Below are 26681 nucleotides of genomic sequence, written 5' to 3'. Positions count from 1 at the left end.
GAGATTAAGATATTAGAAAGAAATTTTTAATAATATATTATATAATATTAAAATCTTTATAAATTTTAAAAATATATTATAATACTTCTTATAATAAAAGCTTTTAAATAAAATAGTATAATTAATAAATCTAATTTAAAGATTATAAATCTTTAATTAAAATAAATTAAGAATAATAAGAAAGTATATAAATTAAATTATAAGAAAAGTAATATTTTTTTTAATATAATTATAAATTTTTTAAATTAAATAAATAAAATAAATAATATAATTAGACTTTATTAAAGTATTATTAAATCTTTTTAGTAAAATAGGATTCTTTAATAATAATATTTCTAATTAATTATCTATAATCTAATTATAATCTATAAAATATTTATTCTTAGTTCTAGAATTAATTATAGTAAAGATTAGTAGAATCTTATTAGGAATTTCTAGGTTAATAAATAAAATTATTAATTTAAATTAGTAACTTTTTTTCTCTACTATTATTTTAGCTATCACAGCCTTTAATAGATAGAGAGAGTACTAGGGGTATCCTTAATTATAATTTAGATTAGGAATACTCTATTTTCTAATTTAAGGGATATAAGGTATTTAGTAGGCAGGATTCTAGTTAATAAAAAGTATAGGTCTAGTTTAGTAGTAAATATAAAGATATGACTAGTTAATCTTTAGTTAGGGTATAAGTAGCTACCTACTAGATAATTAATACTACTATAGTAATAATATAGGTATTAAATTTAATAATTAAGATAATAAATAATAAATAAGTTTATTAAATCTTTAGTAAAAATAATAATAATAATAAGATTAATAGGAACTATAGGAATTTAAGTAGTAGGAATTAGCTTTAAAATAAGTTAAGGAGGCTAAAAATTCTTTATAAATAAGAATAGGATAATACTTATATAATAATAATAGTAATTTTTTAGATTTTATAAGTAATTAATAAAGTTATAATATTATAATAAGGCTTTAAAGTATATTAATATTTTTTAAAATTTTTAGTTAATAATCTATTTTAGAATTATAAATAAGATATTTTTATTTATATTTTTTTCTAATATAAGGTATTAAAATTTAGTAAAAAAAATACTAAATTTATAATAAATTTATTAGAGGTAGAATAAATTAATATAAATATTAATTTCTAAATTTAAGTTTCTAAAAACTTTCTTTAAGATTTTTAAAATTTTAATATAATTATTTAATTTATAGATTTTATTTTAAATATATAATAAGATTTAAGTATATAAGATTTTTTTAAAATAATTAATTATATAAGTTATTTTATTATTTAAAATTAAGAAATAATCAAGATTTATAATTATTTTTTAATAAATTTAAAAAATAAAGTATCTTAAGTTACTTTATTAATTATTAAATTTATTAGGATTAAAAAGTTATTTAAAGATTTAAGTAATAAAAATAAATATAGTAAGAATAATAATAATAGTAAGAAAGATAGTAATATTAGTATCTCTTTTAAAAAAAGATAGTAATTAAAAAAATATATTATTTTAAATAAGTACTTTAAATAATTCTTATTAAATTTTTTTAACTTATATTTTCTAGTACTTAATTATATTATCTTTCTATTAAATATAATTAAGAAGATTAATAATAATAGAATATAAAGTAAATAATTTATAAAGTTCTTTTATAATAATAATAAAGAACTAGTATATCTTAATAATATATTATCTTAATTTATTAGAGGTATTATATAAGAAGGTTTCTATATTTTTAAGTAGTATAAATAGTAAGGCAGGTATAATAGTAGTAATTAACTCCTAGTAGAGAGAAGCTATGTAATATCAGGGAATAAAGTTAGATTTAGATATTTATTAACTAAGAACTAACTAGATAGAATAGTAAAATAGCAAGTATTAAGTAATAGATAGGATATAGCTTGAAGAGCTATAATAGGATTAAGGATAATATAGCTTAAATATAGGAATAAGGGTGGATAGTTAAGGCAGAATCTAACTAGATAGGTACTATGGCTTCGCACTGTGATAATAATTAGTAAATCTAATCTAAGAATTATAAGTCTTTAACTAAGATAAGCTAAGAATAATAGAAAAGTATATAAATTAGGTTATAAAGAAAGTAATATTCTTGTCACGGCGCGAAGCTGTAGTACCTATCTAGTTAGATTCTACCTTGACTATCCACCCTTATTCCTATATTTAAGCCATGTTGCCCTTAATCCTATTATAGCTCTTCAAGCTATATCCTGTCTATTACCTAATACTTACTATTCTGCTATTCTATCTAGTTAGCTCCTAATTAATAAATATCTAAATCTAACTCTACCCCCTAATATTATATAGCTCCTCTCTACTAGAAGTTAATTATTACTATTATACCTACCTTGCTACCTATATTATCTAAAGATATAGAAATCTTCCTATATAATATTCCTAATAAATTAAGATAATATATTACTAAAATATACTAATTCTCTACTATTACTATAAAAGAATTTTATAAATTATTTACCTTATACTTTATTATTACTAATTTTTTTAACTATATTTAATAGAAAAATAGTATAATTAAGTACTAGAAGATATAAGCTAAAAAAACCTAATAAGAATTATTTAAAGTACTTATTTAAAATAATATATTTTCTTAATTACTATTTTCTTCTAAAAAAGATATTAATATTACTATCTTTCTTACTATTATTATTATTCTTATTATATTTATTTTTATTACTTAAACCTCTAAATAACTTCCTAACCCTAATAAATTTAATAATTAATAAAATAATCTAAGATACTTTACTTCTTAAATTTACTAGAAAATAATTATAAATCTTAACTATTTTCTAACCTTAAATAATAGAATAGCTTATATAACTAGTTATCTTAAAGAAACCTTATATACCTAAATCTTATTATATATTTAAAATAGAATTTATAAATTAAATAATTATATTAAGATTTTAAAAATCCTAGAGAAAGTTTTTAAAGATTTAAATTTAAAAATTAATACTTATATTAATTTATTCTATCTCTAATAAATTTATTATAAGTTTAGTATCTTTTTTACTAAATTCTAATACCTTGTATTAAAAAAGAATATAAATAAAGATATCTTACCTATAATTTTAAAATAGGCTATTAATTAAGAATTTTAAGAGATATTAATATACTTTAAGGCCCTATTATAATACTATAATTTTACTAATTACTTATAAAATCTAAAAAATTATTATTATTATTATATAAGTACTATCCTACCTCTATTTATAAAGAATTCCTAGCCTCTTTAACCTATCTTAAAGCTAACTCCTACTACCTAAATTCCTATAATCCTTATTAATCTTATTATTACTGCTACTCCTATTAAAAACCTAATAGACCTATTTACTATTTATTACCTTAATTATTAAATCTAATACCTGTATTACTACTGTAATAATACTAATTATCTAGTAGATAGCTATTTATATCCTAACTAAAAATTAACTAGCCATATTTCTATATTTACTACCAAACTAGACCCATACCTCCTATTAACTAGAACCCTGCCTGCCAAATACCTTATATCCTCTAAATCAGAAAATAGAGTGTCCCTGACCTAAGCTGTAATTAGGGATATCCCTAGTACTCCCTCTACCTATTAAAGGCTGCGATAGCTAGAATAATAGTAAAGAAGAAAAGTGTCAGGGGGCAGAGTCGGATTCAGATATTCATTGACTAGGAGCTAACTAGACAGAACAGCAGAATAGTAGGTATTAGGTAATAGACAGGATGTAGCTTAAAGAGCTATAATAGGATCAAGGATAATATAGCTTAAATACAGGAATAAAAGTAGATAGTTAAGGTAGAATCTAACTAGATAGGTACTATAGCTTTATACTATAATAGTACCCCCCTTCTTAGAGTTAAGCTCTATTAAGACTAGGAAGGAATTAGCTAGGGTTTCTTAGAATAATAGAGATAGTAATTATTTACTAGTTAGTAAGTATTCTCTAGATACTTAATAGGCTCTTTAATTAATTTATTATATTTAATTTATTTAATAATATATTATAGCTTAAGTTTACTATAACCTTAATAAACTTATTAAAAATTAAGGACTTCTTTAACTTCTTATTCTTTTAATTCTTCTACTTTAATAAATAGTAGTAAATTAGGATATTAACTAGATAAAGAATTATTAATAGTAAGGTAGAGTAAAAATATATTAAATATAAAATAGATTTTTATACTTTTAGATAATTTAAATTTATAAGTATATAAGCTAATAATTCTTTTAATATAATATAGTCTAAAATTCTTCTAGTCTAATTTCTTTTATAAGTAGAGTATTTAAATATTATAGGTATTTAACTAGATTTCTTACCCTATAATATAATAATATATAGGTTATCTTTAATAATTAGCTTATACTTTATAATAAGCTTAAGTAAATAAAATTTTAGTATAGATAAACTTATAAATCTTATATATAATATTAGTAAATTTCTTAGTATTTTTCTTAATAAAGTAAATAATAGAGTAGCTTAATTTAAACCCTAATATTAAATAAAATCTATAATTAGCTATAAATAATAATACTCCTATAAATTTAGAGTAAATAGAATTAGTAATAAATTTAATTATTAATAATTATTTAAATTAATTATCTTATAAATATAATATATATACTTATAAGTATTATCCTAAAATAATATTAATATATTTAATTTAGCTATTAATCTTAGGATAATAAGTAATAAATAGTAGATTATAGATTTTCAGGCAGGATATTAGGTATTTCTAGAAAATAGTAATAAATTAGACTCTATAATCTAATATAATTATTTTAAAGATATTATAAAGTTTCTAAATATACTTAAAGTATAAGTTAGCTACCTCTTTAGTATTAATTATTCTAGTATAGGGGAAGAAGTACTTTATCTTTATTAAATAATTAACTATAACTAGAATAATATTATAGCTATTACTTAATAATAAGTATATAATAAAGTCCATGCTTATATCTTACTAGATATATTTAGGAATTAATAAAGGCCTTAATATTCCTTATTTTACTTCTTAGGAAGGGATAATTTAGTAATAGAAGTAATAATTCTAGATTTATTAATTAATATACTTATAAATCCTAGGCTAGAAGTATTTATATAATATTAATTTATATATTTTAGTTCTTCTAGAATATCTAGTAATAAGATTTTTATAATAAAGTCTTAATATTTTAATTTTTATTTTATTATAATTAGATATATAAAGTTAGTCTTAATATCTTAAGTATAGACTAGTATATCTATAATTAGCTAGTATAATATTAAGATATCTTAGTAGACTATTCTTTAGAATATTTAAAATAGACTAGAGCTTCTTATCTTATAAATAAGCTTTATTAAATAGTGGTTATAATATTAATAGCAGGGAGATTAGTTTATTAGTAGCAGGTTATTTAATAAAGTATACTTAGTATTAGCTATTAATATTTAGTTTTAAATTAGTAGTAATCTTAGGTAATAAATTTTTAGATTTTAGAATAATCTAGCTCTAGTAAAGGAGTTATTTATCCCCCTCCTTAGATAGGTTCTCTAACCTCCTAATTAGTATATTAGGCTTAGTACCTAACTTCCTGGAATAATAATATATTTAAAAGTTAAATCTTAATAAAAATTTAAATTAATAGGCTTATTAATAGTTTAATAGCTTAATTAATATAAAATACTTTAAATTCTAGTAATCTATAATAATCTTTATAAATAATAGAGTCTCTTCTAGTTTAGGATATTATTCTTTAAAGTAATAAATAATAATTAATAGTTCTTTATTATAAATCTTATAATTATATTCTATTATAGAATATTTCTTAGAAAAAAATATAATAAAATATAATATATTTTTATTATTATATTATAATAATACTCTAGTAAATATATAATTAAAGATATTAATTTCTAGAATTATATTTTTTAACTAGTTAAAAGATTTTAATATTAGAATATTTATAAAAGTAGCTTTTAATTATTTAAATATTTCTTAGTAAGTAAGTATCTAGTTAAAGTTAATATCTTTCTTAATTAGGTTAATTAATAGTCTAATAATTTTTAAAAAATTATAAATAAATTAGTAATAAAAGTTTCTAAAGTTAATAAAGGCTTAAATATTAATTAAATAGATTAATATTTTTTACTTAATAATTATTTTTACTTTATTAGGATTTATTTAAAAGCTATTTCTACCTATAATTAGTTTTAGGAACTTTATCTCATGTATAAAGAATTTATATTTATTAAATTTAATATAAAGTTCTATTATTTATAGGTATTTTAATACTTATTAAATATAATAAATATATTTAGTATAAGTTTAGCTATAAATTAGAATATTATCTAAATATATAGTATAAAAGATATCTAGATAATTATATAGGACTTTATTAATAAATCTTTAAAATAATACTAGGGCTCTAGTAAGTCTAAATAATATTATTAAGAATTTAAATAAGCTTAACTAAGTTTAAAAAGTAGTAAGATATTCTTATCCTTTTTTAATTTATAAATTATTAAAAGTAAAGATAATATTAATTTTTAAGAAATATTTTATCTCTTTTAAGTTATTTAGTATCTCTTTTATTAGTAGTAATAAGTAATAATCTTTTATAATAATTATATTTAGGGCTTGATAATTTATATAGAATTATAAATCTTCTCTAGATTTCTTTATAAATAAGATAGGAAATATAGTAGGAAAAAAATTAGAGTAAATAAAATCTTTTTTTAAATTCTTTTTAATTTATTTCTTTAAAACTTTTAATTTATCTCAGGACATGCTATACAGGCTCCTAAAGAATAGGATTTTTCTAGGTAGTAATTTAATCTTATAATTATTAGGTTAGTAAGGTAACAGGTACTTGACCTCCTTTAGTAAGAATATATTATAGAATTTAGTAAATTTAAGAGGTAGTTACTCTTATAGTTTAGATTTAGTAATAGTAATAAGGTTTAAAATAACTTTAATATTAGTAATAATAGTAATAAATATTTAGTATTTATAGTAAGTATATATAATATAGGTAGTAATTAAGACTCTAGTAATATCTTGGTTCTTTAGAGATTTAGGGTAGGAATTAAGATATTAGGAAGAAGCTTTTAGTAGTATATTATATAATACTAAAATCTTTATAGGTTTTAGAAGTATATTATAGTACTTTTTATAATAGAGACTTTTAAATAGAATAGTATAATTAGTAAATCTAATTTAGAGATTATAGGTCTTTAATTAAGATAAGTTAAGAATAATAAGAAAGTATATAAATTAAATTATAAAAAAAATAGTATTCTTTTTAATATAGTTATAAATTCTTTAAATTAAATAAATAAAATAAGTAATATAATTAAACTTTACTAGAATATTATTAAATCTCTTTAATAGGATAGGATCCCTTAATAATAATATCTTTAATTAATTATCTATAGCCTAATTATAATCTATAAAATATTTATTCTTGACTCTAGAATTAATTATAGTAAAGATTAGTAGAGTCTTATTAGGGATTTCTAGATTAATAAGCAGGATTATTAATTTAGATTAGTAACTTTCTTCCTTTACTATTATTCTAGCTATTGTAACCTTTAATAGGTAGAGGGAGTGCTAGAGGTATTTCTAATTATAATTTAGGTTAGGGATATTCTATTTTCTAATTTAGGGGATATAAAGTATTTAGTAAGTAGGGTTCTAGTTAATAGAGGGTACAGGTCTAGTTTAATAGTAGATATAGAGGTATAGCTGGTTAGTCTTTAATTAAGGTATAGGTAGCTGCCTACTAGGTAGTTAGTGCTGCTGTAGTAGTAATATAGGTATTGGGTTTGATAATTAAGGTAATAGATAGTAGATAAGTCTATTAAGTTTTTAATAGGAGTAATAATAATAATAGGATTAATAGAGATTATAGGAATTTAGGTAGTAGGAGTTAGCTTTAAGATAAGTTAGAGAGGCTAGAAATTCTTTATAGATAGGAGTAAGATAATATTTATATAATAATAATAGTAATTTTTTAGATTTTATAAGTAATTAATAAAATTATAGTATTATAATAGGGCTTTAAAATATATTAATATTTTTTAAAATTCTTAGCTAATAACTTATTCTAGAATTATAAATAAGATATCTTTATTTATATTTCTTTCTAATATAAGATATTAGAATTTAATAAAAAAAATACTAAACTTATAATAAGTTTATTAGAGGTAAAATAGGTTAGTATAAGTATTAATTTCTAGATTTAGATTTTTAAAAATTTTTTTTAAAATTTCTAAAATTTTAGTATAATTACTTAATTTATAGATTCTATCTTAAATATATAATAAGATTTAGGTATATAAAGTTTCTTTAAAATAACTAGTTATATAAATTATTCTATTATTTAGGGTTAGAAAATAATTAAGATTTATAATTATTTTTTAGTAAATTTAAAAAGTAAAATATCTTAAGTTACTTTATTAATTATTAAACTTATTAAGGTTAGGAAGTTATTTAAAGATTTAGGTAGTAGAAATAAATATAGTAAGAGTAGTAGTAGTAGTAAGAAAAATAGTAATATTAATATCTTTTTTAAAAAAAAATAATAATTAAGAAAGCATGCTATTCTAAGTAAATACTTTAAATAACTTTTATTAGATTTCTTTAACTTATATCTTCTAGTACTTAATTATACTATCTTTTTATTAAATATAGTTAAAAAAGTTAGTAATAATAGAATATAGAATAAATAATTTATAGAATTCTTTTATAATAGTAGTAAAGAATTAATATATTTTAGTAATATATTATCTTAATTTATTAGAGATATTATATAGGAGGGTTTCCATACCTTTAGGTAGTATAAGTAATAAGGCAGGCATGATAATAGTAATTAACTTCTAGTAGAGAGGAGCTATATAATATTAGGGAGTAAAGTTAGATTTAGATATTTATTAACTAGGAACTAACTAGATAGAATAGTAGAATAATAAGTATTAGATAATAGATAGGATATAGCTTGAAGAGCTATAATAAGATTAAGGATAATATAGCTTAAATATAGGAATAAGGGTGGATAGTTAAGGCAGAATCTAACTAGATAGGTACTACGGCTTCGCACCATGATACTAAGACTAATAAGTAAACTAAATATATAAATATTATTTTAAAATAATATCTATAAATTTATATTAATTATTTATAAGATAATTAGACTAAATAGCTACTTATAATAGAATTTATTACTAATAATACTAGTTTTAAGATTACTAGATACTCCTTATTCTTTACCTTATATAATTTTAACTCTTATATAAGATTTAAGCCTATTTTATTTAATTACTACTTATAAACTTATAATATTTACTAGTTTACCTTAATTATAAAATAAATATAAGAATATTATTATATTATTATAATTAGTATTTAAATTTATTATAAATATTATACTAACTAAAAATATTATTCTACTAGATATTATATTAAGGGCTAATTAATTTAATTAAATACTAAAAATATTATAATCCTATACCTTTGAAAGAAATTAGACTAGAAAAATCTAGATTTTTTTTTTATTAAAAAGATTATTAATTTTTATATTTATAAATTAAATTTACTTAAAAATATAAAAATATATTTAGTATTTTATATTAAATTATTATATCTAATTATTAAAGACTTATTACTTAAATAAGAGGAAATTAAATCCCTATATATTAAAATTAATAATATTAAGAAATAAAAGATTAAGAAAGTAATTAACTCTTACTAGAATTATTATAACTAAAATAGCTACTTATATTTAAAATATATTATTAAATAAATTAGATATCTTATTATTATTAAAATTCTTATTAACTACTTAAAGAATATTATTAAATATATTACTATTTTTTATTATTACTACCTTAAAAAGCCTGAATTTTAAGAATACTTTACTAGAGCTTAACTTAAGAGAGGGAATACTATTATAATATAATTATATATTTATTTAATTAGATTCTACTCTAATTATTTATCTTTATTTCTATATTTAAACTATATTACTCCTAATCTTATTATAACTTTTTAAGCTATATCCTTATCTTAACCTAATCCCTACCTATTATACCTATATGTAGATAGCCTGTCACGGCGCGAAGCCGTAGTACCTATCTAGTTAGATTCTGCCTTAACTGTCCGCCCTTATTCCTATATTTAAGCTATGTTGCCCTTGATCCTATTATAGCTCTTTAAGCTATATCCTATCTATTACCTAATATCTACTATTCTACTATTCTATCTAGTTAGCTCCTAATTAATAAATATCTAAATCTAACTTTATTTCCTAATATTATATAGCTCCTCTTTACTAGGAATTAATTATTACTATTATACCTATTTTATTATTTATACTACCTAAAGATATAAAAACCCTCCTATATAATATTTCTAATAAATTAAGATAATATATTACTAAGATATACTAATTTTTTATTACTATTATAGAAAAATTTTATAAATTATTTATTTTATACTCTATTATTATTAACTTTCTTAATTATATTTAATAAAAAGATAATATAATTAAGTACTAGAAAATATAAGTTAAAAAAATTTAATAAGAGCTATTTAAAATACTTACTTAAAATAATATATTTTTTTAATTATTATTTTCTTCTAAAAAAGATACTAATATTACTATTCTTTTTATTACTATTATTACTCTTACTATATCTATTTCTATTATTTAAATCTCTAAATAACTTTTTAACTCTAATAAGTTTAATAATTAATAAAGTAATTTAAGATACTTTACTTTTTAAATCTACTAGAAAATAATTATAAATCTTAATTATTTTCTAACCTTAAATAGTAAAATAATTTATATAACTAGTTACCTTAAAGGAACCTTATATATTTAAATCTTACTATATATTTAAAATAGAATCTATAAATTAAATAATTATATTAAGATTTTAAAAATCCTAAAGAAAGTTTTTAGAGACCTAAATTTAGAAGTTAATACTTATATTAACCTATTCTATCTTTAATAAACTTATTATAAGTTTAATATTTTTTTTACTAAATTTTAATATCTTGTATTAGAAGAAAATATAAATAAAGATATTTTATTTATAATTTTAAAATAAATTATTAATTAAGAACTTTAAGAAATATTAATATACTTTAAAATCTTATTATAATATTATAACTTTATTAATTACCTATAAAATTTAAAAAATTATTACTATTATTATATAAGTACTACTCTATCCCTATTTATAAAAAATTCCTAGCCTTCTTAATCTATTTTAAAGCTAACTCTTACTATCTAAATTTTTATAGTTCTTATTAATCTTATTATTATTACTACTCCTACTAAAGATCTAATAGACTTCTTTATTACTTATTATCTTAATTATCAAACCTAATACCTATATTACTGCTATAGCAGTACTAACTACCTAGTAGGTAGCTACCTATATCCTAACTAAAGACTAACTAGCCATACCTTTATATCTACTACTAAACTAGACCTATACCCCTTATTAACTAGAATCCTACTTATTAAATGCCCTATATCTCTTAAATTAGAAAATAAAGTATCCCTAATCTAAGTTATAATTAAGGATACCCCTAACACTCCCTCTACCTATTAAAGGCTGTAATAACTAGAATAATAGTAAAGAAGAAAAGTTATTAATCTAAATTAATAATTCTACTTATTAACCTAGAAATCTTTAATAAAACTCTACTAATCTTTACTATAATTAACTCTAAAGCTAAGAATAAATATTTTATAAATTATAATTAAGCTATAAATAATTAACTAGAGATACTATTATTAAGGAATCCTATCTTATTAAAAGAATTTAATAATACTTTAATAAAGTTTAATAATATTATTTATTTTATTTATTTAATCTAAAGAATTTATAATTATATTAAAAAAAATATTATTTTCCTTATAATCTAATTTATATACTTTCCTATTATTCTTAGCTTACCTTAATTAAAGACTTATAACCTCTAAATTAGATTTACTAATTATACTATTTTATTTAAAAATCCTTATTATAAGAAATACTATAATATATTTCTAAAGCTTATAAAGATTTTAATATTATATAATATATTATTAAAAGCTTCTCTCTAATATCTTAACTCCTACTCTAAATCTCTAAAGAACTAAGATATTACTAGAGTTTTAATTACTACCTATACTATATATACCTACTATAAATACTAGATATTTATTACTATTATTATTAATATTAAAGCTACTTTAAATCTTATTACTATTATTAAATCTAAACTATAAGAATAACTACTCCCTAAATTTATTAAATTCTATAATATATTCTTACTAAAGAAGGCCAAGTACTTACTATCTTACTAATCTAATAATTATAAGATTAAATTACTATCTAGAAAAACTCTATTTTTTAAGAGCCTATATAATATATCTTAAAATAAATTAAAAATTCTAAAGAAATAGATTAAAGAGAATTTAAAAAAAGATTTTATTTATTTTAATTTCTTCTTTACTATATTCTTTATCTTATTTATAAAAAAACCTAGAGAAGGCTTATAATTCTATATAGATTATTAAGCCCTAAATATAATTACTATAAAAGATTATTACTTATTATTATTAATAAAAGAGATACTAAATAATCTAAAAAAAATAAAATATTTTTTAAAAATTAATATTATCTTTACTTTTAATAATCTATAAATTAAAAAAGGATAAGAATATCTTATTATTTTCTAAACTTAATTAGACTTATTTAAATCCTTAATAATATTATTTAGATTTACTAGAGCTCTAATATTATTCTAGAGATTTATTAATAAAGTCTTATATAATTATCTAGATATTTTTTATACTATATATCTAGATAATATTCTAATTTATAGCTAAACTTATATTAAATATACTTATTATATCTAATAAGTATTAGAATACCTATAAATAATAAGACTTTATACTAAATTTAGTAAATATAAATTTTTTATATATAAAATAAAGTTCCTAGAACTAATTATAAGTAGAAATAGCTTCTAAATAAACCTTAATAAAGTAAAAATAATTATTAAATAAGAAATATTAACCTATCTAATTAATATTTAAGCCTTTATTAACTTTAGGAACTTTTATTACTAATTTATTTATAATTTTTTAAAAATTATTAGACTATTAATTAATCTAATTAAGAAAAATATTAACTTTAACTAAATACTTATCTATTAAAAAATATTTAAATAATTAAAAGCTACTTTTATAAATACCTTAATATTAAAATCTTTTAACTAGTTAAAAAATATAATTCTAGAAATTAATATCTCTAATTATATATTTACTAGAGTATTATTATAATATAATAATAAAAATATATTATATTTTATTATATTTTTCTCTAAAAAATATTCTATAATAAAATATAATTATAAGATTTATAATAAAGAATTATTAGCTATTATTTATTATTTTAAAAAATAATACTCTAAACTAGAAGAAACTCTATTACTTATAAAGATTATTATAAACTACTAGAATCTAGAGTATTTTATATTAATTAAACTACTAAATTATTAATAAGCCTACTAATCTAAATTTTTATTAAAATTTAACTTCTAAATATATTACTGCCCTAAAAAGTTAAGTACTAAACCTAATATATTAACTAGGAGATTAGAGAACCTACTTAAGAAAGAAGATAAATAACTCCTTTACTAGAACTAGACTATCTTAAAATCTAAAAACCTACTACCTAAGACTATAGCTAATCTAAAATTAAATATTAATAACTAATATTAAGTATACTTTATTAAATAACCTACTATTAATAAACTAATCTCCCTACTACTAATACTATAATTACTATTTAATAGAGCTTATCTATAAGATAAGAAGTTTTAGTCTATTCTAAATATTCTAAAGAATAATCTACTAAGATATCCTAATATTATACTAGCTAACTATAGATATACTAGTCTATACTTAAGATACTAAGATTAATTTTATATACCTAACTATAATAAGATAAAAGCTAAAATATTAAAACTTTATTATAAAAATCTTGCTACTAGATATTCTAAAAAAACTAAGATATATAAACTAATATTATATAAATATTTCTAACTTAAGATTTATAAATATATTAATTAATAAGTCTAAAATTATTATCTCTATTACTAAATTATCCCTTTTTAAGAAATAAAATAAGAAGTATTAAGGCTTCTATTAATTCTTAAATATACTTAATAAGATATAAGTATAGACTTTATTATATATTTATTACTAAATAATAACTATAATACTATTCTAGTTATAATTAATTATTTAATAAAGATAAAATACTTTCTTTCTTATACTAGAATAATTAATACTAAAAAGATAGTTAACCTATATCTTAAGTATATCTAGAAACTCTATAGTATTCCTAAAATAATTATATTAGATTATAAAGTCTAGTTTATTACTATCTTTTAGAAATACCTAATATTTTATTTAAAGATCTATAACCTATTATCTATTATTTATTATCTTAAGATTAATAGCTAAACTAAATATATTAATATTATTTTAAGATAATACTTATAAGTATATATATTATACTTATAAGATAATTAATTTAAATAATTATTAATAATTAAATTTACTACTAACTCTATTTACTCCAAGTCTATAAGAGTATTATTATTTATAGCTAATTATAGATTTTACTTAATATTAAAATTTAAATTAAACTATCTTACTATCTACTTTACTAAAAAAAATACTAAGAAATTTATTAATATTATATATAAGATTTATAAGTTTATTTATATTAAGATCTTATTTATTTAAACTTATTATAAAATATAAGCTAATTATTAAAGGTAACCTATATATTACTATATTATAAGATAAGAAGTCTAGCTAGATACTTATAATATTTAAATACTTTATCTATAAAAGAAGTTAAACTAGAAGAACTTTAGGCTATATTATATTAAGAAAATTATTAGTCTATATACTTATAAATTTAAATTACTTAAAAGTATAAAAATCTATCTTATATTTAATATATTTTTATTCTATTTTATTATTAATAATCCTTTATTTAATTAATATTCTAATCTATTACTACTTATTAAAGTAAAAAGATTAGAAAAATAAAAAGTTAAGAAAATTCTTAATTTTTAATAAGTTTATTAAGACTATAATAAACCTAAACTATAATATATTATTAAATAAATTAAATATAATAAATTAATTAAAGAGCCTATTAAATATCTAGAAAATATTTACTAACTAGTAAATAATTATTACCTTTATTATCTTAAGAAACCCTAGCTAATTCCTCCCTAGTCTTAATAGAGCTTAATCCTAAAGAGGGGGGTACTATTATAGTATAAAGCTATAATACTTATCTAGTTAGATTCTGCCTTAACTATCTATTCTTATTCCTATATTTAAGCTATATTACCCTTAATCCTATTATAGCTCTTCAAGCTACATCCTATCTATTACCTAATACCTACTATTCTGCTGTTCTGTCTGGTTAGCTCCTAGTCAATGAATATCTGAATCCGACTCTGCCCCCTGACATAGCCTGAATATACACCCTGCTATTAGCTACACCTACTGCCTGCCTGCCCTCCATAACAATTCTTAATTTCTAATAAATTTATTAAGAGCTTATTAAATATTTAGAAAATATTTATTAATTAATAAATAATTATTACCTTTATTATCTTAACAAGCCCTAGCTACTTTTTTTCTAAATTTTAATAAAATTTAATCCTAAAGAGAGGGGTATTATTATAATATAAAATTATAATATCTATTTAGTTAGATTCTATTCTAATTATTTATTTTTATTCCTATATTTAAACTATATTACTCCTAATCTTATTATAGCTCTTTAAGCTATATCCTATCTATTACCTAATACTTACTATTCTACTATTCTGTCTGGTTAGCTCCTAGTTAATGAATATCTAAATCTGACTCTGCACCCTGACAAAAGACCTATTTTATCTAGAGTCTAGCTATTAGTACTGACTTTAATTCTCTAATCTAATAGTAAAAGGTTTTCTTTAAACTATCCTTTAATATAGTATTTTCCTTTAAAAATAATATATAAAGGTAAACTCTAATCTCTTGTATTAATATATTTAATAGTAGTAACTTATTCTTAATTATCTAGTTAGATAAGATAAGGTTTTCCAGGCATATTAAATCTAGTAACTACTCTAGTAGTTATTATTAGATTTATTATAAAGCTAGTTTTATTAAAATTATAAATATTTTATTAGTAATATTATATTATAATTAGATAACTTATAATTAATTAAATTATTAATTTAATATTTTTAGATTTTTATATTTAATTTATTAGTAATTATATTTTCTTATAAATTAATTTTTAATTAAATTATAGTATATAATAAAATTTATTACCTAATTTTTTTTAATTAGTAATTAAGTAATTAAACTACCTAATTAAAGTAAGATATAAGTTATTTTTATTATATATATTAGTTTAGGAGTAACTCTATACTTATCTCTAGATATAATCTATTTTAATAGAATATTCTCCTAAATTTTAAATAGCTAGAGATTATAATTATAGAGTTCTACTTAATATTAGTAATTATATAAATAATTAGTTAGGGTAGATTAAGGTATATTATGTCATGGCATGAAACTGTAGTACCTATCTAGTTAGATTCTGCCTTGACTATCCACTCTTATTCCTATATTTAAGCTATATTATCCTTAATCCTATTATAGCTCTTTAAGCTACATCCTATCTATTACCTAATACTTACTATTCTACTATTCTATCTAGTTAGCTTCTAGTTAATAAATATCTAAATCTAATTTTATTCCCTAATATTATATAGTTCCTCTTTACTAGGAGTTAATTATTATTATTATATCTATCTTACTACTTATATTACTTAAAGGTATAAAAACTCTTCTATATAATATTCTTAATAAATTAAAATAATATATTACTAAGATATACTAATTCTTTACTATTATTATAAAAAAACTTTATAAATTATTTATTTTATACTTTATTATTACTAATCTTCTTAATTATATTTAATAAAAAAATAATATAATTAAGTACTAGAAGATATAAGTTAAAGAAATTTAATAAGAATTATTTAAAGTACTTATTTAGAATAATATATTTTTTTAATTACTATTTTTTTTTAGAAAAAATATTAATATTATTATTTTTTTTATTATTATTATTATTCTTACTATATTTATTCTTATTATTTAAATTTTTTAATAACTTTCTAATCTTAATAAATTTAATAACTAATAAAATAATTTAAGATACTTTATTTCTTAAATTTATTAAAAAATAATTATAAATCTTAATTATTTTCTAATCTTAAATAGTAAAATAACTTATATAATTAATTATTTTAAAAAAATCTTATATATCTAAATCTTATTATATATTTAAAATAGAATCTATAAATTAAATAATTATATTAAGATTTTAGAAATCCTAGAAAAAGCTTTTAAAAATCTAAATTTAAAAGTTAATACTTATATTAATCTATTCTATCTTTAATAAATTTATTATAAGTTTAGTATTTTTTTTATTAAATTTTAATACCTTATATTAGAAGAAAATATAAATAAAGATATCTTATTTATAATTCTAAAATAAGCTATTAGCTAAAAATTTTAAAAAATATTAATATATTCTAAAGCCTTATTATAATATTATAATTTTATTAATTATTTATAAAATCTAGAAAATTACTACTATTATTATATAAGTACTATTCTACCCCTATTTATAAAGAATTCCTAGCCTCCTTAATCTATCTTAAAGCTAACTCCTGCTACCCAAATTCCTATAGGCCCTATTAATCCTGTTATTGCTGCTGCTCCTGCTGAAGACCCAATGGACCTGTCTGCCGCCTGTCGCCTCGATCGTCGAACCCAACGCCTGTGTTACCGCTGCGGCGGCGCTGACCACCTAGTAGGCAGCTGCCCGCACCCTGACCGAAAACCAAGCCAACCGCCAAAGACAACCCGCACGTTGCTACACCGTGGGGCAAGAAGTCTGGCTAGACACCTGTAATATCTGAACACTCTGCCTGTAGAAGAAGTTAGACTAGAAGAACTTTAGGCTATACTATATTAAGAGGATTATTAATCTATATACTTATAAATTTAAATTATTTAAAAATATAAGAATCTATTCTATATTTAATATATTTTTACTCTATTTTACTATTAATAATCCTTTACTTAATTAATACCTTAATCTACTATTACCTATTAAAGTAGAAGAATTAAAAAAATAAAAAATTAAGAAAGTCTTTAATTTTTAATAAATTTATTAAAATTATAGTAAACTTAAGTTATAATATACTATTAAATAAATTAAATATAATAAGTTAATTAAAGAACTTATTAAATATTTAAAAAATATTTATTAATTAGTAAATAATTACTATCTTTATTATCTTAAGAAGTCCTGATTAATTCCTTCCTAGTCTTAATAGAGTTTAATCTTAAGAAGGGGGGTATTATTATAGTATAAAATTATAATACTTATTTAATTAGATTCTACCTTAATTATTTATTCTTATTCCTATATTTAAACTATATTATCCTTAATCCTATTATAGCTCTTCAAGCTATATCCTGTCTATTACCTAATACCTACTATTCTGCTATTCTGTCTAGTTAGCTCCTAGTCAATAAATATCTGAATCCGACTCTGCCCCCTGACATATTATAAATAATAGCTATATAATAAATACTTAGAATTTTACTATTTTTAAAGGCTTAAATAGCAAGCTAGATTCTACCCTCTTACTCTACTAAGTTTTAAGTTAATTAACATGCTTTTAGTGGCATGGTAATAGTTTAAATAGTAATATGTAATTAAATGCGTGAAAATTTGGTAGATAGCTGGATGACTTGTGGTGGCTGGATGACCTAGGAATTACGTTATCATAAGTGGGTGACAATCATCAAAATGGAGGGATGTATGCAGCACTGACCTTGTCACAGCGCTTCGAGGTGATAGCTAGTCTTGGCGCCGGATAGCATTTCTCCCCAAAACAAAATATTTTTCCCGGCGCCTGGAGAAGCTCCATTATTGGGTTTCTATTTTAGTCTTTATTTTTGTTCTAAAACCGGGGCAGGTAAATTAATTGACTGGAAGACGCTTAATCGCTGTGGCGTTCGAATCACAGTCAGCGTAGTGGCCCATCAATAAGCACCGGCAACTTATAAGTCTGATTCCGACGAAACGGAATTTGACATAAATTTTGCTCTCCCTTCAAGCGAGAAGATCATTTTTCAGATTTCATACTACCCGCCATGACTTCATCCCTCCGGTTAGGTCAATGCGTTCGCGGTCAAAATGGATTATACACCATTGGCAAGCAACTGCAGGAGACGGTTTGGCTTGCGAGGTACGATTACAAATCTAACGGTAGATTCAGCCTCTCATAGTCTTTTTAGCAGAACCGGAAGCAACCAACAAGTGATCCTGAAAAGTGTCACTCATTTTCGCCTTCGGAATGAGCGTGATGTTCTGAACCGCTTTCAGTGTCGTACCCCTTTCATACGTCCTTTAATTGACGAGATAGTCGAGCCGTCTGATCCACCAGCAATAGTCTTGAAATATCTAGACAATCACCTTTTGAATGCTTCTGTCTCTAAACGACTTACAAATCAGGAGGTCAAATATGTTGCGAGAAGGATTTTAGAGGCGCTAAAGGTTCTCCATGAAAATAATTTTGTACATACTGGTAAGTGCTGTTATTGTCTGGATTAAGTACATTATCTTATACAGTTTGAAGATATCAAACCCGACAACATTCTCGTAAACTATGGTCAAGGGGATGTACGGTTTACAGATGTTCAACTTGCAGACTGTGGGAGTACGGTTCCTGCGGATTCAGCGTATGCCAAGGATGGCGACTTGATTGGAGCACCTATTTGGAGGAGTCCCGAAGCGCAGCTCCGAATTGGCTGGGGCACACAAACAGACATATGGTCTTTTGGCGCCTTAGTATGTTCATGTCAATTTCTCGACACTGCTAAACAGCTCTAACCTTGATCTAGCTTATAACCTTGCTCTATGGAGACAATTTCTTCCTTTTCAAACCAGATGTTCCCGCGGATCATGATGATTACGAATTAAAGATTCTTCAGAGGCAGTGTGAGTTGTTTGGGCCATTCCCTTTGACATACCGCGAGATCTGCCCGCCGGAAACCTTAAATATCCTGGCATACATCATGAAAAGCATTCCTCCCGAAAAGAAAAAACCATTTTCAAGGATTTCCGAACAGGAGATATCTAAGGAGGATAAGGAATTTATTCTAAGAATAATGAAGCTTGATCCAAGGGATAGACCGTCAGCAAGGGAGCTTCTGCAGGACAAGTGGTTCGCGTGTATAAATACATAATGGAAAACAAGAATTTGGCTGGGAGAGAAAGGGTCCTTGAAACAATTACCCAATATTCTACCCCAAGGTGCTAGAAGGGCTGTGTGGATTACCGCTGGAAAAAGACGAGGGATGGATCTCAACTTGTATATTGTCGCTGAGAGATTTTATACAAAACCTCATCCACCTCGTCTTAGCACCAACTGAGCAAGGCATTTTTCAATCAGCCATTGGAGTGGAGGCAGATCCCAAAACTGCAGGCGCCAATCATGACGCTGAGTTGAGTCATCCTAATAATGTGATCGAACTGGCTTCCCCCTAGTCATCCAATCTTGGTCCAGTGAGGCTTGAATGCGTGAAGGGACATTGATCTACTGGCTGTCACTTCCTTTGGGCTCAACACTCTGAGCGCCCCACTTCCCTATTGTCACCATCGTCGTCTGGCGAATTCTAACAGAACTAAAGATGGACTTGGGCCCGTATCTCACCTACAATGGAGTGGAATATGAATGTACTCTTTATGAAAGATTTTTCATTACTGATAATGCTCTTTATGCCCATTGCAGACAGACTTCACACCTTTATAATACTCAGCAACCCAGGGATACCTTTAAATAAGGGCCCAAATTGCTATAAAACCAACCAATATATATATTTCTGACCTACTATTATATATTCTACCCCTCCCCCCCTCCTCTAACTATGTTTCAACGCGTGGCAAGCTAAGATAGAGGTACTAACCCCTAACTACCTATCTAGAGGTATTAATATAACTAATTTTATATAATTATAGGAACTTCTATCCTTCTTAAACTTATATACTATTAAAAGATATAAAAGAAAGAATATCTTATTAAATTATATATTTTTTCTAGTTTATAAAGGTACTAGTACCTTAACTATTAACTTAGGCTCTATTATAAGAACTCTTTAGGATTACTTTAATAAGAAAGAATACTAGATAAAGATATATTATAAAGTACTAATTAAGCTAGCTACTATAATAAATAAACTTATTAATATCTAAAAGAGTTAGAATAAGAAAGCCTATATAATAATAATTTATAATAGATTTATTTAATTTATTATTATTAAAAAATATATTATTATAAATAATTATATACCTATATATATATATAATTAGCCTATAATAATAATATTAGTAATCTTAGGCAAGACCTTTAGTAAGTTTATAGTCTAGAGGGCTATATAGACCTTAAAAAACTTAAGAAGAGGACTTATACTAGCTAAAGTATATAATATTAGGTAGCTTATACTTAATTTAGGTAGGATTATTCTTACTATTATAATAAGATTAGTCTAGAGTAGATTAACTATATTAATAAATACTAGAAATAATTATAGAATCTTAATTATTTTACTAGGAAGGCTCCTTCTTATATATTCTAAGACCTATATAATATATTAAGCCCTAGTAAAGTATATTTTAGGGCTTATAACCCTTAATATAATACCTAGAATTAACTTAACTAGAACTAGATAAGTAATTATTTTAAGTAATCTTATTATTTAGAATCTTCTAGTAATAAAGAAAGTAATAAATATTATAAAAAAAGTACTAGATATAATTAATATTTATATCTTATAAAAGTAATATAATTATATAATATTTAGGATATCTAGTATAATAGTATTCTATAATAATACATGCCTAAAGATAGGTATACTAATAATAAATAAGATACTAGTATAAATAGGTATAAAACTAGTTAATTACTATTTATTAAAGTATAGGCTAGATATATAAATAAAGTATATAACCTAAATAATCTTCTTTCTAATACCTATCAAGAACTTTACCCTATTTAATAATAACTAGTAATCCTAACTTATTAAAAAGTAGGCCCTTATAAAGTAATATAATCTAGAATATTAAGGATATTATTACTTCCTAAAGTATATAAGATAGCCCTACTATTCCTAATATAATATACTAATTAAGGACTATACTAGGCTTATAAAACTAAATTATAATAATCTTCCTTATTATACTAATTACTTTAAATTATTTAAGGCAGGATATAAGAGCTGCCCTATAACCTTATATAAGATTAATAACTTTCTTATTAAATTATCTAAATAAGACCTAGTATATATTAGGTATTATAAGATATATACTTTCTAGAATACTTATAATTAAATAATAGTAATAATATAGTTATATATAAAGATAGATAGGACTTAATTTCTAAATTTTTATAAGTATATGGTAGAAGTACTTCTATAGCTAGATATAGATATAAAGGGCTTCTAAATTATAGAATAATATTTAGCCTAGGCTATTATATATATAAATAATATAAATCTAAAAGAGCTCTCTATCTAGAGCCTCTATATCTTTTTAAGCTCTAAGTAAGTAGTAAGTATATAGACTCTAAGAGTAGAGACTAATATTAATAGATTACCTAATATTTAATATTAGGAAGACCTAGGACAAGATATAGTAGGAGCTATATAAAATAGATCTAGTATTAGTAAGATCTTATAATTTACTAGACTAATATTAGTAAATTAATACTAAATTATACTATAATCTTATAGCTAGCCTATAAGTAGGATTATACTATAACCTATATATAGGAGCTATAGATAGGCCTAGAGATTAAGATATAAAACTATCTAATATTTAATTATTATTCTCTAGTTAATAGCTAAGGGGACCTAGAGAAGTAAATAAAGAAGTAACCTAGGGTACTTATATATATATATTAGGATCTAGGCCTGGGGGTAGAATAATATAAGCTAATTAGAAGCTAGGACCTACTCTAGATAATAATAAATAATATCTATATACTAAATATATATTAGAAACTTATTATATATAAAATAATAGATTATATAATAATATTAATTTCTATCTTTAATTATATTATAGGGAGTAATTTTAATATTATATATAATATCTTTAAGCTAGGGGTATAAAATCTTTATAGAAAAGGAGAGCTTATATAATAAATAGTTAATAATAGAATAAAATATATAAGGAAGCTAGGAATAATTATCTATATAATAAGATATATTCTAGACCTAATCTTCTCTAATATAGCCTTTACATGTATAAAGATCTACCTGGACCTGTACTATAGCTCAGACTATTAGATATAGATTATTATAGTCCTAGGGTACAAGCCTACACCCCTAGAGAGGTAATAACTTTAGGTCCTGGATAGGGACCTATAATAATTAGTAGGACTAGTATAGAATAGAATAATAAGTCTCCTAGATCTAGAAAATCTACTAGATAGACTAGTACTAGACTAGTATATAGAGGACCTAGAGGAGATACTCTAGAAAGTTATTAAGGTAATTAAGAAATTCCCTAATCTAGGCTAGAAGGCCACCTGTCACAGCGCGAAGCCGTAGTACCTATCTAGTTAGATTCTGCCTTGACTGTCCGCCCTTATTCCTGTATTTAAGCCATGTTATCCTTAATCCTATTATAGCTCTTTAAGCTATATCCTATCTATTACCTAATACCTACTATTCTATTATTCTATCTAGTTAGCTCCTAGTTAATAAATATTTAAATCTAATTTTATTCCCTAATATTATATAGCTCCTCTCTACTAAGAGTTAATTACTATTATTATACCTATCTTACTATCTATATTACCTAAAGATATAAAAACTCTCCTATATAATATTCTTAATAAATTAAGATAATATATTACTAAAATATACTAATTCTTTATTATTACTATAAAAAAACTTTATAAATTATTTACTTTATATTCTACTATTACTAATCTTCTTAACTATATTTAATAGAAAAATAATATAATTAAGTACTAGAAGATATAAGCTAAAAAAACCTAATAAAAGTTATTTAAAATATTTATTTAAAATAATATACCTTTTTAATTACTATCTCTTTTTAAAAAAAATACTAATATTACTATTTTTTTTATTATTATTATTATTCTTACTATATTTATTCTTATTATTTAAATCTCTAAATAACTTCCTAATCTTAATAAGTTTAATAGCTAATAAAGTAACTTAAGATACTTTACTTTTTAAATCTACTAGAAAATAATTATAAATCTTAATTATTTTCTAACCTTAAATAATAAAATAACTTATATAATTAATTATTTTAAAGAAACCTTATATACTTAAATCTTATTATATATTTAAGATAGAATCTATAAATTAAATAATTATATTAAGATTTTAAAAATTCTAAAAAAAATTTTTAAAAATCTAAATCTAGAAATTAATATTTATATTAATTTATTCTATCTTTAATAAACTTATTATAAGTTTAATATCTTTTTTACTAAATTTTAATATTTTATATTAAAAAAAAATATAAATAAAGATATCTTACTTATAATTTTAAAATAAGCTATTAATTAAGAATTTTAAGAAATATTAATATATTTTAAAATCTTATTATAATATTATAACTTTATTAATTACTTATAAAATCTAGAAAATTATTACTATTATTATATAAGTACTACCCTACTCTTATCTATAAAGAATTCCTAGCCTTCTTAACCTATTTTAAAGCTAACTTCTACTACCTAAATTCTTATAATCCCTATTAATCCTATTATTACTACTACTCCTACTAAAGATTTAATAGATCTATCTACTACCTATTACCTTAATTATTAAATTTAATACCTATATTACTACTATAGTAGTACTAATTACCTAATAGGTAGCTACTTATACTCTAACTAAAGACTAACTAGCCATATCTTTATATTTACTACTAAACTAGACTTATATCCCCTATTAACTAGAATTTTACCTACTAAATACCTTATATTTCCTAAATTAGAAAATAGAGTATCCCTAATCTAAATTATAATTAAGGATACTTCTAGCACTCTCTCTATCTATTAAAGGCTATAATAGCTAGAATAATAGTAAAGAAAGAAAATTATTAATCTAAATTAATAATTTTATTTATTAACTTAGAAATCCTTAATAAAACTCTACTAATCTTTATTATAATTAACTCTAGAGCTAAAAGTAAATATTTTATAAATTATAATTAAATTATAGATAATTAATTAAAGATACTATTATTAAGAAACCTTATTTTATTAAAAAAATTTAATAATATTCTAGTAAAATCTAGTTATATTACTTATTTTATTTATTTAATCTAAAGAATTTATAATTATATTAAAAAAAATATTACTTTTCTTATAATTTAATTTATATACTTTCTTATTATTCTTAACTTATTTTAATTAAAGATCTATAATCTCTAGATTAAATTTACTAATTATATTATTTTATTTAAAAGTTTTTATTATAAGAAATATTATAATATATTTTTAAAATTTATAAAGATTTTAGTATTATATAATATATTATTAAAAACTTCTTTTTAATATCTTAATCCCTGCTCTAAATCTCTAAAAAACTAAAATATTACTAGAGTCTTAATTATTACCTATACTATATATACCTGCTATAGATACTAGATATTTACTATTATTATTACTAATATTAAAGCTACTCTAAATTCTATTACTATTATTAAATCTAAGCTATAAAAATAACTACTTCTTAAATTTACTAAATTCTATAATATATTCTTATTAAAAGAGGCTAAGTACCTACTACTCTATTAATCTAATAATTATAAGATTAAACTATTACTTAAAAAAACTCTATTTTTTAAAAGCCTATATAGTATATCTTGAGATAAACTAAAAGTTCTAAAAAAATAGATTAAAAAAAATCTAAAAAAAGATTTTATTTACTCTAATTTCTCTTTTATTATATCTCCTATTTTATTTATAAAGAAATCTAGAGAAGGCCTATAATTCTATATAGATTATTAAGCCCTAAATATAATTACTATAAAAGATTATTACCTGCTATTATTAATAAAAGAGATATTAAATAATCTAAAAAGAATAAAATATTTCTTAAAAATTAATATTATTTTTACTTTTAATAATTTATAAATTAAGAAAGGACAAGAATACCTTATTACTTTCTAAACTTAATTAAACTTATTTAAATTCTTAATAATATTATTTAGGTTTACTAGAGTCCTAGTATTATTCTAAAAATTTATTAATAAAGTTTTATATAATTATCTAGATATCATAGTGTAGCTGTGTACCTATCTGGTTAGATTCTGCCCTAACTATCTGCCTCTACTCCTATATTTAAGCTATATTACCCCTGATCCTATTATAGCTCTTCAAACTATATCCTTATTCTAACCTAACCCCTACCTATTATACCTATATACAGATAGCCTG

The 26681-nt window shown here is 21.0% G+C and overlaps 2 protein-coding genes across 2 annotated transcripts; one reads left to right on the top strand and one right to left on the bottom strand.

Annotated features, from left to right (window-relative positions):
* Positions 1–4844: 4844 nt before the first annotated feature.
* P175DRAFT_0426579 (uncharacterized protein) lies at positions 4845–5000 on the bottom strand (the record flags this gene model as incomplete). Its single annotated transcript, XM_040893181.1, has 1 exon — positions 4845–5000. A coding segment is annotated over one exon (156 nt), but the record flags the coding sequence as incomplete, so codon positions are not given.
* Positions 5001–19347: 14347 nt separating this feature from the next.
* Positions 19348–20442, top strand: P175DRAFT_0430052 (putative serine/threonine protein kinase; the record flags this gene model as incomplete). Its single annotated transcript, XM_040893402.1, has 4 exons — positions 19348–19481; positions 19504–19781; positions 19833–20044; positions 20098–20442. The coding sequence occupies 4 exons, from the start codon at positions 19348–19350 to the stop codon at positions 20440–20442; spliced, it is 969 nt and encodes a 322-aa protein (XP_040756979.1).
* Between the last annotated feature and the right edge of the window lie 6239 nt (positions 20443–26681).

The sequence above is a fragment of the Aspergillus ochraceoroseus genome (assembly GCF_002846915.1).
Source record: "Aspergillus ochraceoroseus IBT 24754 chromosome Unknown P175scaffold_1, whole genome shotgun sequence".
NCBI lineage: Eukaryota > Fungi > Ascomycota > Eurotiomycetes > Eurotiales > Aspergillaceae > Aspergillus > Aspergillus ochraceoroseus.
Note: the sequence above shows the minus strand (reverse complement) of the source record. Positions and strands in the feature narration are given on the sequence as shown.